The sequence below is a fragment of the Phascolarctos cinereus genome, unplaced genomic scaffold (genome assembly GCF_003287225.1).
Source record: "Phascolarctos cinereus isolate Bilbo 61053 unplaced genomic scaffold, phaCin_HiC Scaffold_2;HRSCAF=192, whole genome shotgun sequence".
NCBI classification, from domain to species: Eukaryota; Metazoa; Chordata; class Mammalia; order Diprotodontia; family Phascolarctidae; genus Phascolarctos; species Phascolarctos cinereus.
In genome coordinates this window covers 355,467,497-355,495,382 of record NW_027555625.1, presented here as the reverse complement: position 1 = coordinate 355,495,382, position 27,886 = coordinate 355,467,497, and the positions used below count along the sequence as shown (strand labels likewise).

The window sequence follows — 27,886 nt, the reverse complement described above, 5'->3', positions numbered from 1 at the left end:
GCAGACTATGTGACCCAGAGCAAGTGCCTTAACCTCTCAGTGCCTTCAGGAAGTTTTGATTGGGTCTGGGGAGTTTCAGGGATGAAAGTGTCCTATATAAATGCATACACTAAAGTGCAGGGCATTGTGTTAACTGGTGGGGATATAATCAATCAGTCTCCTACTATGAGCCAAATACTAGGGATTAGAGGATAAAGTATGCCCTCAAGAAGTTTATAGCCCCAGCAGCTGATGGAGGAGATCAGAGGGGCCTCATTTAGGAACTGGGCTTGAAAGGAAATGAATTCTAAAGGGCAGAATTAAGGAAGAAGGTGACTGAAGGCACAGGGCCTGTATAAGTCATGGAAACAAGTTTTGCATATCCACCTCCCTGTCCCTCCAGAAGTTTACTGCTGGGAAAGGGGTGGGGTGATGGTGGAAGAGGGAAGTTGTCGTGGCGGGATTTTTTCAGGGAGAGTACAACCTTAAACAGAGGAATAATGTGAAATAAGAGTGGAAAGGTAGGTTGGATCTAGCTTCTGAGGGCTTTAAATACCTAGTTGATGAGTTCATATTTCATTCTAGAAGCAATAGGGAGCCACTGAAGGTTTGTGAGCATGGTCAGTCCCTGGCAACTTGTAGGGAACATGTACGGAAGAGACAAGTGGCAGAAGAACCCTTAGAAGGCTATTTTACAGTGGTTCAGGTTCAAGTTACAGCGATTTTACAGGTTCAACAAGGAGATAAGTGAGTGGAGAGGTTAAACTTGGGAAAATTGTTCCCTGCCCTGCTCTGCAAGTTAGTTAATCAACAGACATTTATTAAGCTCTTCCTGTTCAGGCACTGTGCTCCCTGCCGATGATTAAAAAAAAAAAGATAAAAATGAAAGTCCCCTCTCCAGATCACAACCTCCTCCACATTCCTCCTCTGTTTACCCTACTGATGGGGGGGGGGGCTCACTCATTTTCCCTTCAATGAAGCCCTCAAATTACTTCAATAGTGGAGGTGGGAAAACCTACTACTGTAAGGAGAGGACTGCAAGAGTCCAGGTGAGACGTCATTACTGTGATGGGTACTGGAATAGACAGACAGGAATGGATATGAGGTGCTGCGAAGAGAGAATCGACCAGAGTTGCTACAATAACCCACTCCAATGAGAAGAGAGAGATGGAAAGTCTAGAAATGGGAGACTTTAGAGTATGGCTGCAAGGAAATCAGAAAAAGGCAAGTCAGAAGGAGGAACAGGTTGGGGTTGGGGGTGGGGGTGGGGAATGATATCATAGGGTCCAGAGTGGGTGAGTGGCTCTGAGGGGATAGCTTACCATTTTATGGCCTCATCTGCAGCTATGGTCTGTGGCTTCCGAGGGAGCCAAAGGAAAGATGATAAGAGTGGAGAGGTGAGAAAGAGGCATGAAAGTCACGGGCAGAATTCCTGGCTGCCGCAGGGGAGTTTTCAGTTCAATTCCCAGGCAGTGCAAATTTGAGAGGCATTGACAATGACATGATGATGATGAATTATTGAGGGGCAAAGCACCCTGCTGGAAGTGGAAAGAGCTGCAGGTCTAGAGTTGAAGGGCACTTGAGTTTGTCTCTTACATCCTACACGAGCTCGGGCAAGTCACCGACCGCTCGGTGCCTCAGTTTCCCCACCTGTGAAATAAGGGGATTGCACTTTCAGTCCTATGAGTTATTCCCACCCCGTTCCCAGAGCAAGCAGGACGGCGTGCAGACACCCATCACCACCGTGCTAAGTGCATGGCACTTAGAAGCGCTCCCTCGCCAGGACGGAGCGGGGCTTTGTTCGCCCGATGCGGCGCCTTGGCCGCAGCCCGGGAGCCGGGCCCAGCGTCCCGGCCGCGGCGGGGCTGGAGGCGGGGCCGGGGGAGGAACCCGCGCCGGGGCTCTGCGGCGTCAGTACTGAGCGCCGGGCCAGGAAGTCGAGCTTTCCCGGAGTCGCCGCCGCCGCCGCCACCGCAGCTCCTGCTGCTGCTCCTGCCCGGGACCACGTGCGGAGCCCTTCCGCGCCGAACCCCGCGGGACAGGGCGGGGCAGGAGCCCCGAGCTGCCCCAGGTGAGGCTCCGAGGCGGGTGGGGATGTGCTGCAGGAGCAGGACCCAGGGACCCCCCACCCCCCAACTCCGCGCGTCGCTGACTCCACTCCTCAGAGCCTGCGCGTGCGCTGGGGGAACTTTCATCATTATCCATTTGACAGATGGGTGAAAATGAGGCTCGCAAAGTCACAGAATCTCTCCCATGCCCTTTGCCCACAGGCCCCAATCCTTCCATCCCCTCCTATCCTCAGCGTACCAAGTTGGTCAGTTCACGCATCCTAATTTGTGTGCCCATCCCCCAAATGGGCATCGACTTTGTTTCCAATTTTTTACTACCACTGAAAGTGCTGGTTAAAATGTTGGTGTATAAAGGTCTTTTAAATATAAATATACATACACTCTAGAGTATGTATGTGTAAAGCGACCCCTGCCCAAAATGCTAAAAATATATTGGTGTATAAAGGGCCTTTATCAGTCTAGCTAGCTACATATCTACACACACACACACACACACACACACACACACACGCACGCACGCACACACGCACGCACGCACACATGCGCGAGGCCACCTCCCTCTGTTCTGCCCCTTAGAAGCCTTCATTTCCTTTCAAGCTGAGCTCCTAAATGAGGCCTTTCTGATTGCACCAACAGCTGCTGGGGCTGTAAGGTCTTGTGTCCTCTTGGTGTTTGAATCTCTAGTATTTGGCACGTAGTAGGAGGTCAATGCATATATAAATATATCTATAGTGTGTGTTACCCCTGCCCATAGTTGGTGTATAAAGGGCATTTAAATATATGTGTGTAACATAATGTATACAAAGATACACATACATACAATGTGTGTTACCCCTGCCTATAATGCCCTGTTTCCCACTGTGCCCTCTATCTGCCAATCCCTTCAATTTCCAGTGTGTAGAGACCCCAGCCTCTTGTGCCTGAATATCTCAGTCCCTGCAATCCCTCATTCTCTGGAGCCCTTTCCTTGCCTATCCAGATTCTGAGTTCCTTCCTGGTTCACCTGGCCCAGTTCCTGTTAATTTTCCAGGTTTCATTCAGTTTTCCCACCAGTATTTACCAGAACTCATGTTGTGACAGATTTATTTCCATATGCTGCGTTTTAAAAGTACGCATGGACCCAATGAAAAGTTGACTATCTTGTGAGTGTGAGGGTATGCAGGATGAGACATTTGGTGCCCTCTTCCCTTTTCCTTTGAGGCAAAAGGGTTCTTGTCTCCCTACCTAGAATGTTAGCCCCATAGGAACATGAGCAGTTGAACACAATAAACAAATCTCATCCTTTTCTAAGTACTCTTTTAACTTGACCTGTCTGTAGCACCTTCTGTATACTTACATTCTTCTTGGTTTTTGATAGCGTTCTCTTTTGGTTATCTTCCTACCTGTCCATTCCATACATATTCCTTCTCTGGGTAATTATCCATTTACCATCTATTAAGGAAAGAAGGAAAGAAACAAGCATTTATAAAGCACCTACTATGTGCTTAGCAGTAATGTGCCTAATGTTCTTAATAGTGTCAGGTAATGTATAAGTACTGTACAAATATTATCTCATTTGATCCTCACAACAACCCTGAGAGGCAGATGCTATTATTATCCCCATTTTACAATAGAGAAAACTGAGGCAGACAGGGTTTAAGTGACTTACCCAAGGTCTCACCACTAGTGAGTGACTAAGGCTGGATTTGAACTCAAGTCTCCAGACTCCAAGTTCAGTGTTCTATCCACATTTGGATTACATGGCTATCCCTCCATGTGGTTCTGAGCCCTTTTTTTCTTCTCTCTCTAGGAATTCTTATTAGCTGTCAAGAGTTCAGTTATCTCTATGAAGCCTCTTTTTAAAATATATATACATACATATTTTTAAAATTATTTCATTAAATATTTTCCAATTACATGTAAAAAAAAAATTTTAACATTCATTTTTAAATTTTTAAAAATTCTCTCCCTAACTCCTACCCCTCCCCCATCCCTTGAGAATGAAGTTGTCTCTTAAATCTATATATTCATCTCTAATCTCTGCCCTGAGCTTTAGTCCTTAATCCCTGCAATCCAACTGAGTAATGCTCCCTGGATGTCCCAGCCACATCTTAAACAGCTTGTCTAAAACAAGATTCCTATTTTCCCCCCAAATCCATCTTGTCTCCAAACTGATGAGTTTTCTGCCCAGGGTACCTCCATTCTTCCAGCCACCCATATTTGTAACCTTGGAGTCATCCTTCAATCTTTCCTGCCCCTCAGCCCACCCTCCCCTACCTTGTGTGCAAATGAATTCTGGTTCCGCATCTCTTACACTGGTCCCTTCCTATCCACTCCCATAACCACTCCTCTGGTTCAGGCCCTCATCACCTCTTGCCCTGAACTATTGTAATGGCTTCTTACCTGGTCTCCTTGTCTCCAGGTTATTTCCTGTCCAGTCCATCCTCCACACAACTGACACATTAATTTTCCTAATACATAGGTATTACATAGCCATCAAATCCTACCCCCCTATTTGTTTCAGCTCCGATGAGATAATGTATTGTCAAGTGATTTATAAACTTTAAAGTGCCTTGTACCTGTCAGATGCTATTATTACTTGTGATGTTAAAAAAAAAGTTCAAGAGACATAGTTTCTGGGTAATTAATAATTTTATTAATCATGCTAGCAGATAATTAATAAAAGGGATCAGTGGCACTCCCAAATGCCAAAGACCCCTCACAGAACGCACTCAATGCTTATATGTCTTTGGAAGAGTGGGTGTTCCTGAGGGTGGCCATCAACTGATTGGTTAACAAGTAATAAGAGAATGAATATTATAATGAGAAGTAGACCTGTTGTTTTTTTTTTAAACTGGTTAGTTCATTTATTTATTTTTAGTTTTCAACATTCACTTACATAAGACTTTGACTTTTAAATTTTCTCCTCCCTCTCCTCCACCCTCCCCAAGACAGCATATAATCTGATATAGGCTCTACTTACACATTTATATTAAATGCATTTTCACATTAGTCAAGATGTATAGAAGAATTAGAACTAATAGGAGGAACCACAAGAAAGAAAAAATAAAACTAAACAACAAAAGAAAAGGAGAATAAATAGTATGCTTCCATCTGCGTTCAAACTCTATGGTCCTTTTTCGGGATGTGGATAGCATTTTCTATCATGAGTCTTTTGGAGATATTTTAGATCCATGCATTGCTGAGAAGAGCCAAGTCTATCAAAGTCAGTCATTGCACAGTGTTGTTGTTACTGTGTACAGTGTTCTCCTGGTTCTGCTCATTTCACTCTGCATCAGTTCGTATAAGTCTTTCTATGTCTTTCTGAAGGAGGTAGAACTATTCTAATGAGAGGCTGGGGGATGTGACTTTGATTATGCCATTTACTTGTAGACCACCCCAACCTTGGGCAATCTAGACAAAGGATCTACCCCATACCTAAGCCAGAGTAGGACACAATGGGCCAGAATTCACCTTTGATTAAATTCTTTGTAAGGTTCTCCAGTTGGGTGAGGCAGCAACACTTAGATAAGATGATCTAGGTGGGGTACATTTTTGGGCAAGGACAGAGATTTCCTTAAAAAGGAAATAACCCTGGATCTCCCCAATAATTGGTTATTTAATAATAATTTCTCTCATACTATAGAAAAATTTCAACAGCTGCCTGTTGCCCAAATAAAATACAAACACCTCAGCCTGACAAAGCCTTAAAAGGCCTTCCACATATGACTTCAGCTTATGTTTCCAAACTTATTTCGTATTATTCCCCTTCACAAACTATTATTTCCAACCGTGTTGGCCTATATTAACTATTCCCTAACCTCAATATGCCATCTCCCCAGAGCGCGGCTTTAACTCCTGGAATTCCTAGCTTCCATCAAGCCTTTCCTGATGATCCCTTTTTCCCCACCAGTCCTTAGCACTGGTTAGGTCTACTGGAATTAACTTTGTATTTACTAGTCTGTATTCATGCCACATTCCCTTATAGGCTGCCTGTAGAATCTAAAATCTTTGAGGACAGAAAATATTTTAGTTCTGTTTGTCTTTGAGGCCCTAGCACCGTGCTTTGTACATTCTAGTTTTTAATAAGTGTTTGAATTGAATATCTACATTATATAGTCAGTCAATAAACAGCTATTAAGTTCCTACTATGTGCCAGGTTTTATGCTAAGCATTAGGGATACAAAGAAAAGCAAAAGACAGTCCCTTGAGGTGCTCAGAGTCTGATGGGAAGAAACAACATGCAAATAAGTATGTATAAATAAGCTATATACAGGATAAATTGGAGATACTCAACAGAGGGAAGGCACTGGAATTAAGAGAGATAGGGATGGGTCACCTCTATGAACATGTCTCGTAAATCTACATATCTAGCCCTCACCTCTCTCCTGCGCTTCAGTCTGTAATTGTTGGCTGGATCTTTTGCTCCCCTTCCACCTCTCTAAATCAACCCTGTCCTTCGAGGCCCAGCTCTGGCACACCTCTATCATGAAGTCTACCCTGACTACTCTAGTTCGCTATGATGTCTCAGATCACTATTTGTTGAGCCTCTGCCTCCCCATCCCAGTTACTCAGCTTTGTCTACATTGTTTCCTTGGCCTTGCACTTGGAATCAGTGGGTTTGGGGAGAGGGACCAGGACTCAGGCTCTTCAGTCTTGCAGTTCCCAAGCTAGTGAACATCAGCATAGAGTATCATAATGCAGAATGATACATGTTAAGTGCATTGAAAAGATGCACGCCAAGTGTTCTTTGGGATGCGAAAGGGAAGGACCTTACCTATATGGGGGGATGAGGGGCCTGCAGAATCAGGGAAGATTCGACACTTAGGAGCTGGGAAAGTCTTGGTCTCCATGTCAGCAAAATGGGGATGGATACTTGTATGACCTGCCTCTCAGAGTCCGTGAGAAGAAATTTTTAAAAAGCTTACGGGTTCTATTAATGGGAGGTTTTGTATTATTATTCTTGTTGTTGGGTGAGGTGACCATTGAGCTAGAAAATGGAGGTTTTGGTAGGCCTTATGGTATTTATGATAGAGCCCTCTACTGGAAGTCGAGAACTGTGTCTTTGCTCTGAACGAGGACTTGTGATTCTGGTCCTGCCAGGCACAAACTTTTATATTTAGATGACTTTGTTCTCTCTTTCCAGAAGGGCTTGGGTAGAGGCCTCCACCATGAGTTTCGTTGAGTATGAAGAGCTCATTAAAGAAGGGGATACTGCCATTATTTTCTTGGGCCATGGCTCCATGTTCCCTGTGCAAGTCCAGCGTGGGGCTCAGACCCAGACCAAGTATGGTGTGATCCGCCACTCAGCTCATCTCATCGGCCAACCCTTTGGCTCCCGGGTGACCTGCAGCAAGGGGGGCTGGGTATATGTGCTCCACCCCACCCCTGAGCTCTGGACCCTGAACCTCCCACACCGGACCCAGATCCTCTACTCCACAGACATCTCCATCATCACGATGATGCTGGAACTGAAGCCTGGCTCCATTGTCTGTGAATCAGGTGAGCTTAATACTGGGAAGGGTGAGGTCAGTTTCTGTCAGCAAGGCAGACTATAAATGGAAATTTTGTAAATTGAATGCTATTTGAAGGAGGGCTTATCCTACAGAGAAATCTTTTGTCAAAAAAAAAATTTCCCTATCCTCTATTCTTAGGCCTCGGTTTCCCCACATGTTAAATGAAGGCATTAGACTAGACATTATAGGTTTACAGCTAGAAGAAACCTTCACTTCAGTTCAACAGATGTGTATTTCTCTGAAAGAGATCAGAGTTTAGGTAAGGAGGGATACCTGTCTTCATGGAGTTTATAGTCTATTAAGGGGGAGAGAAATGTAACTCAGTATTGCATGTTAGGTATGTTATCAAGGTACAAAAAAAGTACAGTGATGTCCAAAGACGAAGCCCATTACAGACCAGGGAGGATCAGAGACGGTTACTCTAGCATTTCAGTTGGGCTTTAAATAAGGATTTAGAATTTCTTCATTTTCATTCATTTGTTTATTTATTTGTTTATTTGTTTACTCATTTATTTATTTATTCATTCATTCATTCATTTATTTGCTCACTTATTTATTTATTTGTCTATTTATTTATTTGTTTGTTTGGGTTTTTTGGGAAGCTGTTGAGGGTTAAGTGACTTGCCCAGGGTCACATAGCTATTAAGCGTTTTAGGCTGGATTTGAACTCAGGTCCTCTTGACTCCTAAGTGGTGCAAGAATTTAACTGACAAAAGAAGGGGAGGGACAACTTTCTACATAGAGAAGAATCAGATATTCAATAGGCATTTATTAAACTTCTGCTATGTACCAGGCACTGTTCTAAGTGCTGGGGATCAGAGGCTCGAGGAGCTTTTAATATTATTTTAAAAAAAAAAGTAAAACAAGCGTTAGCTCATGTGATCTTCATAACCACCCTGTGAGGTTGGTGCAGCTATTATTGGGGAAACTGGGGCAGACAGAGGTTAGGTGACTTGCCCAGGGTGCTTAAGGAAGCATCTGAGGTCAAATTTGGATTCAAGTCTTTCCGACTCCAGGTCCAGCACTCTGTCCATTGTACCACCTAGCAACCTGGGCTAAGATATGGTGTGAGAAAATACAGGCTCCTCCAGGAGATCTAAGGTTATACTGGCAGTAAATAGCAACACCAGGTTCTCTGACTCCAGGTACAGGCTTTTGTCACTACCCCAGGATAACTGCCTCAGCATCTGGGGCAGGGCATGAGTGACCCTGGGGCATGTAATTTCTCCTTTTCCGGGACTCCATTCCTTGTCTATAAATTGAGACAATAGAACTAGATGATCTCATCAGATTCCTTCCAGCTCATAATCTGTGATCCTTCTAACTCTGAAATTCCACGACTCCAATGAATGAATGAGTAAAAAAGTGCCAACTCCTGCTTGGCAGGGAGGGTGGGCTGCCCAGCACTTTCCTACTTCCTGGAGACATTCCAGAAGCCTGAGCCTATTTCTCTGCCCCCAGGGAGCCTGATTAGAACCAGTCATCTCCTGTTTTTTTCCTCACCGTTCCCACTATTTCTGCCCAGTGAGTGAATGTTTTTTACAGGTCAATTCAGTAAACAAAGAGAACAGCAAATGGATTAACTAAAGGTTCCCTAGCCTGGGAATCAGGAGAGCTGGGCCTCTGACACTGGCTGACTTATTTATGATCTGTGACCTTGGGCAAGTCACTTCTATTTTGTAGACCTTGGTTTTCCTCTCTGCAAACTACCAGGAAGCTATTATCCTCACCCTGTCATTCTCCCAGGGCTTTTTTGTTTCCTGAAAAGGTCTTAGATCCGCTTCCGGGTGCTGGGAGGTGGTTGGGAGAATGGACTACGATTGAAGCTGTCTCATTGCACCATGCATCAGTCCAGGCCTCGCTGCCCACCAGACCCCGGTTGGAGTTTCCATCTGTCCCTTTCCCTAGTCTCTGATTGGTGTGGGCTTTATGGGCCTGATAATGATATTTTTCAATATTCTTGTATGTGAACATAACATTTAATCATTTGTAAAGTGTATTTCCATCTGCCGCCTCATTTGATTTTCACGATAATCCTGTGTAGGGGATGGGACACAAGGTAGGAGTAGTCGTCACTATTTTCAAGATGCTGGATGTTGAAGTCCTCCCTGGTTTGATGGGCTCAGCTGAACAAATCATTGGAGTGAAGGTGCTGTCTCAGTGAATTTGTCTTGGCAATAGAATGGAAGCTCCTTGAGGGCAGGGACTGTTTCATTTATGTCTTCGTGATTCTCCATTTGCCGGCCATGCTTAATAAATGCGTGTTTAGTTGAATCTAGTACGTCCTCCTGCATTCAGGTAGGAGAAAGGAAATTATGAAAGGAAGAAAGATGGAGAAGAGGACAGAAGGTGTGAAAGAAAGGGAGAGAGATGGAGAGAAGACAAGGGGAATTAGAGATGGAGAAAAAAAGAGAACAAAAGAGAGGAGAAGCAATGAAAGAGAAATGGAGAGGAAACAGAAGGAATGATAGAAATGGAGAGGAGATAGAGAAGGAAGGAGATGTGGAGAGAAGCAATGAGAGAAGAGGAAAGGGAGGGGAGACATTTCTTGAGGCCCTATTGTATACCAGAGATACATATATAAAAGTGATCTAGGACTTGTATTCAAGAAGCCTACACTCTATTAGGAACTCCCAGCACATGCAGAAGAATGGTGGCCAGGGAAAGGAGCCACAGGGCTCGTAATTGGAGCCGTAGGGCAGATTGTTGGCCCTTTCCAGAAGCGATGGTAGTCCTGATCTGATCAGTAGTGTTGACTGAGACGTGCTAAGAATAGAAAAAAATGAAGTAGTATTGATTTCTCTTATGTTACTTCAGAGAGAGGTATAAAGTTGCTGGGGTGGGGGAGAAGAGACCCTGCTGTCCTGGTGGAAAACTGGATATAATGCAGAACATGGCCTAGGGCCAGCTAGATTGGGTGGTGGGTTATGGGAGTTTTCACTTACTCATCCATCTGTCAGACAGCTCAGCTGACTAATAGTTGCATAGCATGATCGTGAGTTTCCTCCCTGATCTCCCTCCTTTGGATCTACTCTAGCTTATCCAAGTTGTTCCCAAACTGTAGCGTCCAGAATTGAACTCTATGGTCTGACCTGGGGAGAATATAGTGGGACTATTTTCATGTTCTGGACCCCTATGCCTCTCTTGGTGCTACCATATGATAATTGTAGAGTTCATGAGCTTGTGGTCCACTAAAATCAGCAGATCTTTTTTCACAGGGACTATTGTCTGGCCAGTTCTGTGCTTGGGAAGTTGGTATTTTGACCTTGACATGTATCTGTGTAAAACTTAATTTTATTATCACATCATTTTACCCTATCAAGATTTTTTTTGCATGCTAACTCCCTCATACAGCGAGTTAGCTGTCCCTCCTGCCTTTGTCATCTCCAGATTTGATAAGCATATTTCATCTTTGCCTTCATCCAAATCCTTGATAAAATATTGAACAGCACAGGACTAAGGATGGCTTCATATAAGGACACTCAGATATAAACATCTCCAAGGCGATATCAAACTATTAATAATTTTCCAGGAACAGCCATTCAAGAAGTCCTGAATTCTTATTTATTAGCTCTTGTCTCTCCATCTTGTCCACAAAGATGTCATCAGAAACTGTCAAATGCTTTGTTGAAGTCTAGATCAGCTATATGAACACTCTCCCGAGCTCTCCATTGGCAGGGCTAGGAACGAGGTTAGCCTGGCATGACCCATTCACTTTCCTTTCTGCATTTCAGCAGACATCTCTTTATTGATGTATTCTAGATTTTGCCAGGAATTAAAGTCAAGTTCTCGGCCTGTTAAGGCCAGATTTTACTCTCTGGTTTTTTGGGTTGTTTTTTTTTTAAAATTGGGACATTCATCCTTTTCTAACCTTCTGCTATTCCTCTTGTCCATGACCTTTCAGAGATCACTGACAGTGGTTCAGGAAATCATCTTCATTGCTGCTGCTTCTTTTTTAATTTTTTATGCATTTTTAACTTAAAGGAAAAAAAACACCTTTCCATGTACACACAGCACAACCTAAAAAGAAGATTCACTATAAAACCATGAATTTACATTTTACCCTGTTTCCTTTTTTTTGAAAAACTGTAGAATAAGTACTGCTCATTGTTTTCAAAGATACTCTGCTTTATATTCTTTCTTCTGCATTTTCTTTCATTCTCTGCTGTGTACTTTTTATATTTTTTCCCTCCCTCCTCCCCTGCTTTAGAGATGGCTACCATTGGATACAAATATATACATATATATATATGGGGGTGTGTGTGTGTGTGTGTGTAAAGCCATGCTATACATACTTCTATTAGTTCTTTCTCAGGAGGCAGATAGCATTTTCCTTCATAGGTTCTTTGTAGTTAATTTGGATATTTTTAATAATCAAAATAACTTAGTTACTCAAAGTTGTTCTTAAAACAATATTGTTGTTACTGTGTACAGTGTTTTTGGTTCCTCTCATTTTGCCCCTTCATTATTTCATGCAAGTCTTTCCATGGTTTTCTAAAATCAATGAGCTCATCGTTTCTTTTTTTTTTCTTTTTTTTGGCTAGGCAATAGGGTTAAGTGACTTGCCTAGGGTCACAGAGCTAGTAAGCAAGTATCTGGGGTCGGATTTGAACTCAAATCCTCTAACTCCAGGGCCAGTACTCTATCCACTGTGCCATGTAGCTTCCCCCGTGCTCATCGTTTTTTATAGCAGGATAGTATTCCATTACAGTCATATATCACAACTTGTTCAGCCATTCCCCAATTGATAGGCATCCCCACAATTTGTAGTTCTTTGCCACCACAAAGAAAGCTGTTGTTAATATTTTAGAACATATAGGGTTTTTTCCCCACTTTTCCCTAATCACCTTGGGAAACAGACCTAATATGGTATTACTATATCAAAAGGCAGTTTAATAACTCTTTGGGTATAATTACAGATTGCTCTCCAAAATGGTTGAAAAAAATTGGTTGGTCTGATTTATTTCTAACCATTATCCTCTTCCCTTCCCCTCCAGTTCTTTAATCTGCCCGCCCTTCTAAAAGTCCCTCCCTCATCCTGTCCCCTTGCCCTGCCCTCTTATTTCTTTATAAATTTAGAAGACTTTTATACCCTTCTAGATGATATGTGGTTTGTTCTCTCTTTAACCCAATTCTGTTGAGAGTAAGGTTCCAACACTGCCTGCCCTCCACTTTCACTTGCTTCTTCTGTATCAGTTCTTCCTCTTCCTTTCATGCCTCATTTGTATGAGATAATTGCTCCTTTTTACCTCTCCCTGCCCAGTTTTATTTTTTAGAATCAACCCATTTTACTCAGCTCAGCCCAGGCCTTTCTTTTAAACTACCTAAGTATGATGACAGTCTTAAGAGTACTGATAACATTTTCACATATAAGTAGACAGTTTGACCTTATGGAGTCCCTTATGATTGGTCTTGGATATTTACCTTATGATTCTCCTGAATCTTAAGTGTCAGATTTGCTGTTGAGTTCTGGTCTTTTTTTTTTTTTATCATAAATACCTGAAAGTTTTTCAGTTCATTAAATGTCACTTATTTTTCATTCAGGATTATACTGAACTTCACTGGGTATCCATGGCTTCTTTCAAGCTCTTGAGATGGACTCCACTGGGTTTGGTCACTAGAGGACGGCTTAGGGACTCCCTCAGTATTGTCCCATTTATTTGGGAATTCAGCTCCCTGTTAGCCATTTTTGTGACCATTCATTCTCTTAGACATAGAACAAAAAAGAGTTGAGCTTTCTTATCATCATGCTTCTGTTCACCTCAGACAGTGATCTGGTCCCTACTTTGAGCCTCCTCCTTTCTCCCACCACGGAACGCTGCCCTTAACATTCCTCACCAACCTCTGCACATTCTGAGCTTCAGTGTTCCTGCCTGTGATTCTTACAAGGACCATGCTGTGTTTTCATGGTCAATTTCAGTTACATGCTCTCTTTTTCTATCTTCTCTAAGTTGGTGGACGAGACATCTGTTATCCACAACTGGCGGACGAGTCATCTGTTACCCACAACTGGTCTCTTTAACCCACTGTCCCCACTATTCTTTGTCAGAATTGTTTCTCTTTGTGTCTTCAGAATTTCATTCTTGCCTTCTCTCCTGGCCTGATGGACTTGGAATTAGGTTACTTAGGTCCAAATACTGACTGCTCTTTTATACCTGTGTAACCTTGGGCACATCAGGTCACTTTACGTTCCCTGTAAATTGAGGAGGTTGAACCAGGTCAGGGGTTCTTCATCTGGAGCCCATGAACATGTTTGGTAAAAAATATCATATTTTGATAACTATTTCAGTATGGCTGATTTCTTTTATAATCCTACATGTTTTATTTTATGCATTTAAAAACATTTTGAGGAGTCTGTAGGTTTTACTGGTCTACCAAAGGCATCCATGATACAAAAAAAAAATTAAGAACCCCTGGGGCTAGGCGATCTGGAAGGACCTTTCCAGCTGTAAATCTGTGGTTCTGTAAATTCTACTGTAGAATTTTAGGTCATGGGATCCTAGTGGTCTTTCTGCAAATCTTTTGATAGCTGCTTTCCCCAGATCTAGTGTGTCTGTCAGATGAATCCTTCTCTTTCAAAAAGTCTAGGACAAAACGGTCACTTATCTCCAAGGTCTAACTGTTTCTATTCCAGCAACTAGTTTTCTCATCCTTCGTTAACACTAGATCCAGAATAGTAGTTTCCTTTATTGTTTCCTCCATCTTTTGAAGAATGAAATTCCAAAGTCAAGCCAAGAATGTGTCATCTCCTCTGCTGTTGGCAGCGAGAGCACCCGCACATGTCTGCGTAATTGAAGTCTCCCGTCACTACTATATCATGCATCCATGCTGAGTAGTGAGCTCCCTATCACCAGAGTTCTTCAAGCAGATTTTGGGTGATAGCTTGTTGGGGATGTCAGAGATGGGATTTACTGCTCAGGGACAGGTTGGAATATGACCTAGTAGGGGTCCCCTGCAGCTGTGAGATTTTGTGGCAGGGCGAGAGCTCCTGGTCTAAAGTACTATGGACACAGTCTAGGCTTGGCTATACATGGAGTGAGGGCAGAGAGGGGGAAGGAAAGGGAGAGGGAAAGAGAGAAGACAGAAGAGGAGAGAAGAATCCCATTGTATTTAGAGTTTGGAGATCTGGCTTAACTATATGACCTTGGGACAGTCTCTTCTCAGTTTTTCCCCATGTAAAATAAGGGAGTTGGGCTATATGATTTCTAAAGCCCTTTCCAGCTCCAGTCTATATTTCAAGGGCACTCCCAGCTCCAATTGTGTGGTTCTCTTGGGCAGTGAGCATGTAGCAAAATGGCCCTGGCCTACTGCTTGGTCAGATCTGTCTGTGGATAATGGATAGAGCCTTGCCTCCTAGTCACACACTGTGAGCAGATACTGCTACTATCTGTAGAGCAAACATTAGTGAGGAGATTTAGGCTCCTGGGGCTTTTTACTAAAGTGCTTTGGCTAAAGCTTATCCCTTTCTGCTCTGAGGGGTATTTCTAAGCTGGCATGGTCCCTTTAAAAAGATGGTTTGGTTTTGCTAGTGACGGGAGCATTGAATAGGTCCTTTGTTTGAGATCTGTTGTTATCTTGCTTTTCCTGTTGAGGATTGTAATGTGGTGTGTTGGGGAGAGTGAATTTAGAGTAGAAAAGGCTTTTGATGGGGTAGAAGGGCTGTCTCTCCTTTATCAAAGAGAAGCACAGAATGTCAGCGCTGGAAGTACTTTGCATAATATATGTGAGGGTGGGAAGGGAACCCTGGAGTATAGGTTGTCCCCAGATGGTAGGGACCTTAAAGATAATCTAATGCAATCATCTTATTTTTTAAGAAGGGAAAACTGAGGCCCAAAGAGGGAAATTGATTTGCCCAAGGTCACACAGCAAGTGAGGGGCAGAGTTAGGACTTGAAGCCGCGTCTCAGCTCCCAGCCTGGATATTTTTCTACCCTAGCATCACTATATCCCATTAGAACCAAGCTGGATTTTAGAGAGGGAGCTCAGGCTTGTGGTGTCATTCAGTTAAGACCTGAGGCTGGGCTTGTGGGGCTCTCACTGGGAGGCACATGACAGAATTAAAATGAACCTCCTAGCTCCACTGCTGTGATTCCCAGGGGTAGTGAGCGCACAGCAAAATGGCCATGGCCATAGGGCCTACAGCTTGGACATGTCTGTTTCCAGATAACAAACAGAGCCTTGCTTCCCTGTCACATCCTCATTACTGATAAGAGATCATAGAGATCTTCTAATCTAAGCCCTGTCATTTTTCAGCTAGGGAAACTGAGCTCTGGACAGAGGAAGTGACATGCCTAAATTTGTGATACAGGTGGGATTTTAACCTGGATTTTCTGATTCCCATGTCAGGGCATTTTCCATTACAGCATGATAAAGATGCCTGTGTACTCTTAAGCATACTAAAATGGCAGAGGAGGCCAATCCTTCTTGGGGCAGCCCTTGCCCAAACTGGCCTTGCCTGACTCTGAGATAGATTGGGACCTGGGTTTCAAAAGAGGAATTAGTCACTCAAGGAAGGAGTGCGGAGAGCTTTTCCCTTTCTACTCAGCCAGCTTCTCCGAGTTGAGGCCCTTGAAGGAAGAAAGGGGTGACTGAGTAGTGGGAGGGATTGGAATAATGATGAGGGCTTAGAACAATGCTTGTTCAGATAGAAGCCCCAGCCCCAGGGTCACCCTGCACTTGTGGGAAGCTCTGTCTTGTATTTTTTTTTAACTGGTGTTAGAAGCTTTTGATGTTGCAATTATGAATTCTAAATCATTTCTCACAACTGAGGGAATCTTCCTTCTAGTCTACAGCAATATGGCTGACAGTCTGGAGATGTAGGCCTTCCTCCCAGCTTTGCCTAACACTCCTGTAATTTGGAGTCAGTGTCCCTCAGTGGGACTCAGTTTCCTCCTTTACAGAATGAGGATTATAATCTTGCTTCCAGCCAAGCTTTATTGGGAGCATTTGGAAGAATTGCCTTCGGCACCCTTATGAACCTAGGGCTCCCCTCCTGAGTGTCCTCACTTTGATAAGGGGAAAAAAAATATCCCAGATCTGCCTGAAAAACAGTCATGATTTTTTAAAAAAGTTTGTTGTTGTCTTGTTTTTACATTACCTTATTTTTTTTGATATATTCTTCCTCACTCGCCCTCTGAAAGAGACATTTATTATAACCAAGAATAAAAAAGAAAGGAAAAAACTGCAAAATTAATCAACACAGCACCTTAGGTAATCAATAGTCAGTAAACATTTATTAAGCCCCTGTTATTACCAGGCACTCTGGTAAAAGTGCTGGGGACAAAAAAAGAGGCAAAAGACGGTCCCTACCCTCAAGGAACTTATTACACCATGAGGAAGACTAAGGCAAAGAATTGTATACAAGCCAGTCAGTCTCCAAGATAATGAGATTTCTGGTGATGAGCTTACCCTACTGGAAAGCTGTGTGTTGGTGGTCTATCCCTTCCCCTCCCTTTAGATTGTAAACTCCTTGGGGGCAGGGACTATCTTTTGCCCTTAGCACAGTGCATGGGACTTTGGTTGTTCAGCTGTAACTGACCCTTCTTGACCCTATGGACCATACTGTCCATGGGGTTTTCTTGGCAAAGATACAGGTGTGGTTTGCCTTTCCTTCTCCAGTGAATTAAGGCTAACAACAGAGGTTTAAGTGACTTGCCCAGGGTCACACAGCTAGTAAATATCTGAGGCTGGATTTGAACTCTGCTCTTCTTGACTCCAGACCCAGATACCTAGCTGCCTCCTACCTGCCACATTGTAAGCACTTAATAAATGTTTTTGATTGATTGATTCCAAAATCCTCCAAAGAAGGGAGCTGGATGTATCCTTATGTCTCATTCCTAAGACCAAGCTGGTCCATTCTAATTTCACAGCACTCGGTTTTGATTCTGTTTCCATAGTTGCCATCATGTACATTGTTTTAGTTCTGTTTACTTCACTTTGCATCAGTTCATAGAAGTCTTTCCATACTTCTTTGTCATCTTCATTTTCATTGTTTCTTTTTTTTTATTAAACAATTTTTAAATTAGTTTTTGGTTTTCAACATTCAATTCCATAAGATTTTAAGTTTTAAATTTTCTCCCCCTCCCCAAGACAGTATGCAATCTGATAAAGGCTCTATTTATACATTCATATTAAGCATATTTTCACATTAGTCATGATGTAAAGAAGAATTAGAACCAACGGGAGGAACCATGAGAAAGAAGAATCAAAACAAAACAATAAGAGAAAAGGAGAGCAAATAGTATGCTTCTATCTGCACTCAGATTCCATAGTTCTTTCTCTGGATATGTGTATAGCTTTTTCCATCGTGAGTCTTTTGGAGTTACCTTAGATCCTTGCATTGCTGAGAAGAGCTAAGTCTGTCAAAGTCAGTCATTGCACAGTGTGGCTGTTCCTGTGTACAATGTTCTCCTGCTTCTGCTCACTTCACCCAGCATCAGTCCATACAAAGTCTTTTCAGGTTTTTCTGAAGTCTGCCTGTTCATCATTTCTTATAACACAATAGTATTCCATTACATTCATATACCACACCTTGTTTATCCATTCTCCAGTCGATGGGCATCCCCTCAATTTCCAATTCTTGGCCACCACAAAAAGAGCTGCTATGAATATTTTTGTACATGTGGGTGCTTTTCTTGTTTTTATGATCTCTTTGTGATACAGCCCTAGAAGCACAATATTGCTGGGTCAAAGGGACAGTTTTATGGTCCTTTGGACATAGTTCCAAGTTGCTCTCCAGAATGGTTGGATCAGTTCACAGCTCCACCAACAATGCATTAGTGTTCATTTTCATTGTAATAGAGAGTTTCCCAAAAATTTTCTGCTGTTTAAGTCTTTAATAGCTTAAAACACCCTGCATTCTATCACATTCACATACCACAGTTTGTTTAGCCATTTGCCAGTCAGTGGATGTCTTCTTTGTTTCCAATTACTGACTAATACCCAAAGTGCTGCTACTAAATATTTTGGAGTATGTGAGATCATTCTTTCACCTCCTTGGTGGATATATAACTGGCAATGTCAAAAGATCAAAGGGAGTGGACATTTTACTCTCTTAGCATGCTGCTAAATTGGTTTCCTGAATGGTTTGTCTCTAACTGTGGGTGGCTGGAGCCTGAACAAAGCAGAGTAGAGCCTGGAGAGTCAAGAATCAAACAGAAGTTTAATTTCAAAGTGAGAGAAACAGCTTGCAAGCAAGGACACGTGTAGGAGCCCTGTGTCTAGTGGGGGGGGACGGACCCCCCTTTAGTGTAGGCAGATCTCAATACTTACACTTATGGCTACCCAGTGAGCTGTAGCCCTTAACAATGAAGGGTAAAGGCAACAATGAGGCAAGTTTGATTCATAGCAGGCTTTCATGACCAGAACTTGTCCAAGTTTGTCCAGTGCTTGTGTGAGCCCAGAGAACGCCTGGTGCTGGTCAACGCAATACAATAATTATGTGATTTTGCCAGAGGTGAGATCAGGGCACAGCCTGCTTGCTGGGCCTTACCTCTGGAAAAACAGGGTGTCTCCTAATATCTTGACAGGTTCTATCATTAATTTTTTTCTTGTGCCTATTTTTCCACATGCCTCCAACATTGGTTATTGGTATCCTTTGTCTCCTTTACCAGTTTACTTGTTGTGAGATGAAATCTCCAAGTTGTTTTGACTTAACCCTTTCATCTCCTGTGTTGCTACCCTGGAGCCCTGATGTTCTGACAGATGAGTAGTTCCCAGGACCCATTATTTGAAGTGAAAAGGGTCTGTATGTCTATTTACCTATGGCTTAACTTCCTAACTAAGCTCATTTCCAAACCAAAACCCCTCTCCCTGACCGTCACTCAGTTCAGTGTTACATTTTTGTGTCTTGGATAAGAAATACCAATATCTGATGTAATGATTCTTTCCCATTTGACCTCATCTGTTCTTGTCTTCATTACACTGATTTTGTTCCTGAAAAAGCTTTTCGACTTCATAGAGTCAAAATTATCTATTTTGCCTTTCTTCTGTGATTACCTCTTTCCTTTGTTTAATTAAGAATTCTCCTAATAGCCATAACTAAGAAAGGTGCCTGATTGGGTTCTCTTCTAATTTTTTTATAGTACATGATTTTTAATATTCTGGTCCCTTATTCATTTTGATTTTATTTTGATATAGTCAGGTGGTAGAGTGCTGGAACTGGCATCAGAGAGACCCGAGTTCAAATAGAGCCTCAGACACTAGCTCTGTGACCCTGGACAAGTCACTTAATCTTTGTCTGCCTCAGTTTCCTCAATTATTTTTTTCTTTTTTTAAAAATTAATTTATTTTGATTTATCAGCACTCACTTCCATAAGCTTCTGAGTTTTAAATTTTTCTCCCCCTCCCTTCCCACCTCCCTCCCCAAGACGGCATGCAATCTGATATAGGCTATACATATACATTCCTATTAAACATATTTTCACATTAGTGATGTTGTAAGTAAGAATTAGAACCAATAGGAAGAACCACCAGAAAGTGGAAACAAAACACAACAGAAGAAAAAAAACAGCAAATAGTATGCTTCAATCTACATTCAAACTCCGTAGTTCTTTCTTTGGATGTGGATAGCATTTTTTCATCATGAGGCCTTTGGAGATGTCTTAGATCCTTGTATTGCTGAGAAGGGTTAAGTCTATTAATATTAGTACCTAACTGATTATGTTATTCTCTTCTTGAGCCAAATCTGATGAGAGTAAGGTTCAAACAATGCTCATCTCCCTCCCTTCTTTCCATCTGCTGGAATAGGTTTTTGTGCCTGTTCCTGTACTGTAATTTACCCTTGTCTGCTCCTCCTTTCCTTTTTCTTAGATCAGATTAATCCATTTACTTGGATCCATTTAACCTACTTGATTAGATTTTTTTTTATCATTACACCAAATTCAACTTATACCCACCCCCTTTGTGTATACCCCTTTAACATGATATAATAACAATACAGTTCTCAAGAGTTACATCTTCCCTGTAGGGATGTAAACAGTTTGCCCTTATTAATAACAAAGTTGTTTCTTTCTGTCCTGTTTACCTTTTTATGTCTCTCTTGAGTCTTATATTTGAAGATCAACTTTTCTGTTGAGCTCTGGTCTTTTTATCAGGAAGGTTTGGAAGTCCCCTATTTTGTTGAATATCCATCTCCTCCCCTGAAAGATGGTGCTCATTTTCACTGGGTAGTTGATCCTTGGTTGTAATCCAGTATCACATTCCACGCCTTACAGTCTTTTAATGCAGAAGCTCCAAGGTCCTGTGTAATCCTGACTGTGGTTTCAAGATATTTAAATTGTTTCTTTCTGGCTGCTTGCAGTATTTTCTCTTTGACCAGGTACTTTTGGAATCTGTTGTTCAGTTGTAGCTGACTCTTCTTGACCCTATGGACCATACTGTCCATGGAGTTTTCTTGGCAAAGATACTGGTGTGGCTTACCATTTCCTTCTCCGTGAATTAAGGCTAACAACAGAGGTTTAAGTGACTTGCCCACGGTCACACAGCTAGGAAGTGTCCAGAAATGTTATTCCTCCTTTATTCCTACTTTTTTTCCCCTTCATTATTTCCTTTAAGATTCTAGACCAGGGGTGGGAAACGTGTTCTAGACCTTTTGATTTTTCAAATGAATTTCTGTTATTATTTTGTCCAGCTGTCTAAAATATACTCTTGTTAATTTGGTCGGTATCCACTAAATCTGTGTGATTGATTTGGTGTAGAATCGTTTTTATCGTGTTGGTATGGTCCCTTCGTGAACTCTGTCCTTTGAGCAGTTGATGTCATTCCCTATTTCTTTGTGTAATTGCATCTCCGCAGGTCTTGAGTGTTCCCATGTAGATAGACGTCTAGATATTTTATGCACTTTGTAGTTCTTGTGAACAAAGCTTCCCTCTCTGTTCCTCCTGGGTTTTGAATTTTGTTGCTACGTGGAAATGCTATTGATTTTGTGGGTTCGATTTGTGTCCTTTTACTTTACTGAAACTATTAATTGTCTCAGGCTTTTTGCCAGTTCTCTTAATATTTTCCAAGTACTAAACCACTGTGTCTTTAGCACATGGGGATGGTTTTGTCTCCTCTTTATTTGGGTTTATGCCTTTGATCTCTGTCTTTTCTTGCTGATATTGCCAGTAACAAGGTGGCGTTGCTCCTGTGCTTACTGGGAAAGCTTGAAATGTTTCCTTGTGGAACTGGTAGTGACAGTCTCCCCTATTTGCATAGTGCTTTTGGCATGGGAGGTGCTCGATATCCATCTTATCCTTACAACAACCACCCTGTGTGATAAGAAATTTAGAATACGGGTAGTTAACGTGCTCAAGGTCAGATAGCTAGTCAGCAGTAGAGCCAGAACTCTCAAGAGAGACCTATTGTCAAACCTAAAAAGGACTTTTAGAATCATATTAATGATAGAGCATGAGAGCTGAAAGGGTCTTTAGGGATCATCTGGGTCAAAATCCCAAACCTTCACTTTACAGATTAGGAAACTGAGACCTGAAGAAAGGAAATAACTCATCCAAGGTGACAATAGAACCTGGGTCTCTGTCTTTCAGGCCCAGTGCTCTCTGCTCTCATTTCAAGGTCTCCAGACTTCAAACCTGGTGTTCTTCCCATTATTCTACAGTCTTCCTTCTCATCCTTGGTTTTTTGTTTTTTTGTTTTTTAAGTTTTAGGCGGTTGGGGTTAAGTGACTTGCCCAGGGTCACACAGCTAGTAAGTGTCAAGTGTTTGGTCTGAGGCCAGATTTGAACTCAGGTCCTCCTGACTTCAGGGCCGGTGCTCTATCCATTGCGCCACCTAACTGCCCACATCCTTGTTAACAGAGGAGAAAATTGAGGACTGGAAAAGTACCCAACATCACACAGCAAATTAGGACTGAGCTGATACTCTTAAACTTCCTGGAGGAGGGGGGAGGCAGTGCTAGGCACCACCAGAGCTCATCTGTGGCACTAAAACATCATCTCTATTTCCATGATGGGGAAAACTATAACCGGCTGAGGCTAAGGTCTAGGGAGTGGGTCACAGTTCCCTATGGAACAAAGAACCTTTTAGAAATTATCTAATCCTTAAATTTGTTCTGTGAAGTTTGGATTCCGTCAAAGGGCCACGCTTGAGGACCTAGAGGGCCACACATGGCCTTGAGACCACAGGTTCCCCACTTCTGATTCTAGTCTGTTCCAGTCTTCCAATTTTACAGATAAAGAAACTGATATCTGTAAGGGGGAAGGAGCTTGCCTAAAGTCTCACAGATAGGAAGCAGCAGAAGGAAGATTTGAACCCAGGTCCCAATTCCATATTTAAATGTTCTTCCAGAGAACAGAGACTGGACTCATACCCAGAGTCTTTTGCTTCCATGTTGCCCAAAGGGAACAGCCTGTAACCTGGGGCAGGGAGGAACTGTCTGGTCTCCAGAACCTGCCAGTATAGCCATGAGGCATAATTCGGACCAGTAATCCCAACAGTGTCTATAGCAGGATTCCTGGGTCATCTCCATTTGCAGGTCCGGCAGTACCAGTTTAAAGAGCTCTGGCCTAGGAGTCAAGGAAATGCTGGGTCTTATCATCTCAGTCCTGCACCTCCAGGTGTGACCCTGCTCAAGCTCTCAGAAGAGTTTGATTCCTCATCTGTAAATTGAGTATAGCAACTCTGGCTTTGCCTGTTTGCCTGGGTGTTGGAGAGAGGGGGAAGGGACAGAGGGACGATGGGAGAGAAAGGAAGGAAGGAAAGGAAGAGGAGAATGGAGAAGGGGGAAGCAGAGAGGGAACAGGGAGAGAGAGGGGGGAGAAAAGAGGAGGGAGAGGAGAGGAAGAAGGGAGAAAAAAGGAAATAGTAAAGGAAAGATGGAAGGGGAGAGGAGGGAAGAGAAGACAGAGGAAGGAAAAGGGAAGTAAAGAGAGAGGAGAGAGAGAGTAAGGGGGAGAGAAGCCAGGGTTGAGGGAGTCACAGGGATGGGGAGTGAAACAGTTGATGGACATTCTTTTTTCAGAGGCAGTCATAGTGTTGATTTGATTACAGAATGCGTAGAATAATTTTTTTGAAAGTTAAAAGCCCCCTTCAGACTGGCAGGTGGCATCATTAATCCATCTGCAGGCATTTGCCAGTTCTCCTACACTGTGCTCAATCTGGATGTGTTTACCAGGAAGTATCAGACCCACCCTGCCCTCAGAGAGTTTCCAGGGTGACATGTGGAACAAAGGTAACAACCTGAGCTTGGAATCTGGAGACTATAGCATCATAGTGGTAGAGTTTAAAAGGGACCTTGGCGGCCAGCCAGTTTGACTCCTTCATTTTACAGATGAGGAACCTGAGATCCCGAGAGATCAAGTGACAGAGACCAGAGTCGCGTTCAGGTCATCTTGGTCGCAAGACCAGGGTTCTTTTCACTGTTTCACACTTAATTGGAGTCCTGGTTCTGACTAGCTCTGTGGCTTTGGGACAATGGCTTCAGTTCTCCAAGCCTCAATTTCCTTATCTATAAAATGGGGATAATAAAAATTTTTCACTGCCTTCCTCACAAGGTTGTTGGAAGAGAATGCCCTTGTAAACTCCAGCTTTTATTGTTGTTGTTAGTGAGCTGATAGAGAGTGAAAAACAAGGTGGCGAGTAGACTAGTACCAGTCCCTGGATTACATTGTCCAGGCAGGAGATGCTGCAAGATTTCAAGAAATGGATTGTAGGAGCCTGGAGTGAGCAGGAAGGGCTTCATGGAGGATGTCACCCCAGACTTGGTGCTAATGTCTGACTCTTCCCTCTGTCTCTCCCTCCACAGGGTTTCACACCTGCCAGTCTCTTTTTGACGTAGCCCGCATCCCCACTGAAGCCCTGTCACCTTGAGGCAGCTAGGTTAACTCATTGGATACAGTGCTGGGCCTGTAGTTAGGAAGACCTGATTTCAAGTCCAGTCTCAGACACTTGCTAGTTGTGTGACTCTGACTAATTCACTTAACCAGTGTCTGCCTCAGTTTCCTGACCTCTAAAATTGGGAAAATAAACAGTACCTACCTCACAGGGTTTTGAAGGTCAAATGAGATATTTTTTAAATGGCTTAACATAGTGCCCGACACAGTGCCTGGCATATAGTAGGAGCTTAATAAATGCCTTGCTCATCGAGTCGAATGGATTGATTTCACGTACTCTTTGCTGTAGCCAAGCTGGATTTACCTTCTGCTCCTTAAACATACTATGTACTCTTCCACTTATTTCATAATGCATAAATGGAAGAAGTGGCTGGAACGCCTTGCATTGAACATCATATCAGAGCTATTAAGGAGCATTTGAAAACGTGCCTTGATTTTCTTTAGAAGTTGTCTTTTTTAAACTTAGAATTTAAAAATGAATGTTTAAAATGTAAAAATAATTGAGTTCCAAATTCTCTCCCCCCTTCAGTTCCTCCTCCGCCCATTGAGAAGGCAAGCAGTATGATACCCATTATACATGTGAAGTCGTGCAGAACATATTTCCTCGTTAGCCATGTTGCAAAAGAAAAAAGAGAAAGAAAAATGTAAAAAGTGAAGAAATCTATGCTTCAGTTTGCACTCAGTTTCTATCAGTTCTACCTCTAGAGGTGGATAGCATTTTTCATGATGAGTCCTCTGGAATTGTAACTAAGTCTTTCGCAGTTGATTAGCTTTACTATATTGCTATTACTGTATAGATTGTTCTCCTGGTTCTTATCACTTCACTTTGCATCAGTTCACATACGTCTTCCCAGGTGTTTTTTTTTTAACCCATCCCACTTGTTATTTTTTAGCACAATAGTATTCCATTACAACCACATACCACAACTTGTTCAGCCATTCCCCAGTTGATGGGCATCCCCTCAATTTCTACTTCTTTGCCACCCCAAAAAGAGCTGCTATGAATATTTTTGTCCATGTGGGCCCTTTTCCTTGTTCTCTGATCTCTTTGGGGTAATGACCTAGCCGTTTTATTGCTGGATCAAAGGCTATGCACAGTTTTACAGGCCTTTGGGCGTAGTTCCAGGTTGCTGTCCAGACTGGCTGGAGTAGATTATAACTCTGCCAACAGTGTGTCAATGTCCCTGTTTTTCTACATCCCCTCCAGCACTTATTATTTTCCTTTTCTGTCCTGTTAGCCAGTAATTTGCATTTCTCTAATTATTAGTGATCTGCAGCTGAATTGGTGACCTTTCCTTGTCCTTAGGTGATTCTCCCTGTGAGACTGTGAGTTCTCCCAAGTGTCAGAGTGTTGTTCGACTCTGTCTCCCCTGAAGGACCTAGCACATGGCTCCACACAGTGGAGAGCTCAGAAAACATGAGGAGGCAGCGTGGCGGGGCGTAGTGCAGTGAGTGTATTATCCGCTCATTTCAGTCCTGTCTGACTCTTTGTCACCCTATGTGGGCTTTTCTTGGCAAAGATACTGGAGTGGTTTGTCATTTCTTTCTCCAGCTCATTTGACAGATGAGAAAACTGAGGCAAAGAGGGTTAAGTGACTTGCCCAGGGTCACACAGCTAGTAAGTATCTGAGGCCAGATTTGAACTCAGGAAGATGAGTCTTCCTGACTCCAGGCCTGGCACTGTGCACTATGGCGTCATCTAGCAGCCCTGTGCAGGGAATACCGAACTTACAATTAACAGACCTGAATTCGAATCCTGACTGTCATTGATTTTCTGTGACCTTGAGCAGGTTGCTTCTCTATGAACCTTAGTTTCTGATCTGTAAAATAGGGTTGGTAATATCTCTACAATCCATGTCCCAGGTCTGTTGTAAGGATCAGATGGAGGTAGTCTTTTTCTTTGAGGGATGAGGGGGAATCTGGATCTATAATATTTGTAAGCTTAGCACAACCTGACACAGAGTAGGCTCTATGTAAATGCTTGTTTCACCCCCACCCTTCTTGCTCTAGAAGCTCCAGCTATTTTGCCTAGAAGGTCAAAGGTGGGATTTGAACCCAGGTCTTCTTAACTTTGAGGCCTGCTGCCTGTCCACTGTCCCATACTGCTGGCTCCAGATTGACGTGAATGCAAAACTGGGGATCACAAGAGTGTGGTTTCATCAGGAGCAGGTCATAACAAACTAAACCTATTTCCTTTTTTCAAAAATTGGGTTACCAGACCAGATGTGGGGATGCTGGACAAGACAGAGTCAGGCTGGATTTCAGAAAAGTATTTGATAATACCCCGCTTGCCATCTTCCTAGACAAGATGGAGAGATGCTGGTTTAGACGATGGTACCTTCAGGGAAACTGGAACGGATTAAAAGGGCTGACCCAAGTGATCCTTCATGTAGGATCTGTTTGGAAGGGTCTTTAGCCCAGTGCCTCAGATATCTATCCTTGGCCTTGTCTTAGGTAGTGGTATCAGTGGCAAGATCAGGAATTGCGGGTATGTTGGTGACAGAGTCAGAATCCAAAAGGATCTCAAAAGGTCAGAACCGATCTTGGCTTTCGTTTCTTTACTTATTGGCCACCTGTGAGAACTTTGCAAAATGACTACACATGATAGATGTATGTATGTGTGTATATAACGCAATAAATGCATATCACATATGTATATGCTCACAGACAAAATACATACACATGATGCAAGTATGCATACCTGTATAGTGTGTATTCACACACTTATGCACATCTAGTGCATGTGTGTTTACAGATATAATGTGTATGCCTATACGGGGCCTGTTTGTTAAATATATCACCATGTGTCTGGAAGTATGGAAGCATGTGAATTTCTGGATTGTTTGTGAACTATGCCACTTGGACTTTTTTTTTTTTTAAGTACAAAGCACTGGGGAATCTCCCCAAAGGGATTAATCCTTATCTGTGCAGCCCTGGGGGTTGGAGGAAGGGCCGTGGGGGAAGGTGCAGAGAGGCAGGTTTAACATGTTGTCAGGAACAGCTTCCTAATAATTGGCACAACTGAGGAGTGGAAGAGGCGGACTTGGGAGGGGGTAAACGGCTTGCGTGTTGTCTACCATTGGTAGAGGGATGTAAGCAAGGACAGCCACTTTTCTTGGATTTTTTTTTTTTTTGGAGAGGATTCCCGTTCATTTTAGAGGAGATGACCTCTGAGGTCCCTTCCAACTCAGGGATTGCATGCTCTTCTCAAGGCCTTTAAAAATGTTCCCCCTTGGCGTTAGACATCAGCGATGCCATTCCGCTGGCCAATTCCACCTGCTCTCTGATACTGCAGTTCTTGACCCCCTCCAGAGATCAATCCTTCTGGCCTTGCTTGAGGGGTAAAATGAGATGAAACTCAAGACCAGCTCTTTTGTCCCTTGGGTAGCCCTGTAACAAAGCCGGGAGCCTGGGTTGGAATTTCAGTCCCAGCCCCCGTTGTGGAGAGTGGGGAAATTCTGCCGTCTTCCCCCCTCCCGTTCCCCCAACACACGCAGACTTCTCCATCACCCCTC

The 27,886-nt window shown here is 42.9% G+C and overlaps 1 protein-coding gene across 1 annotated transcript in view; it reads left to right on the top strand.

The window, feature by feature from the left end:
* Nucleotides 1–1,966: 1,966 nt before the first annotated feature.
* The window catches only part of TRMT61A (tRNA methyltransferase 61A), a 53,178-nt gene continuing 27,258 nt past the window's right edge, over nt 1,967–27,886 (top strand). Inside the window, exons 1-2 of the mRNA XM_020971154.2 lie at nt 1,967–2,050; nt 7,174–7,529. Of these exons, the coding sequence (XP_020826813.1) occupies nt 7,199–7,529 (331 nt within the window). The 5' untranslated portion in view covers nt 1,967–2,050; nt 7,174–7,198. The remainder of the gene's footprint in view (nt 2,051–7,173; nt 7,530–27,886) is intronic.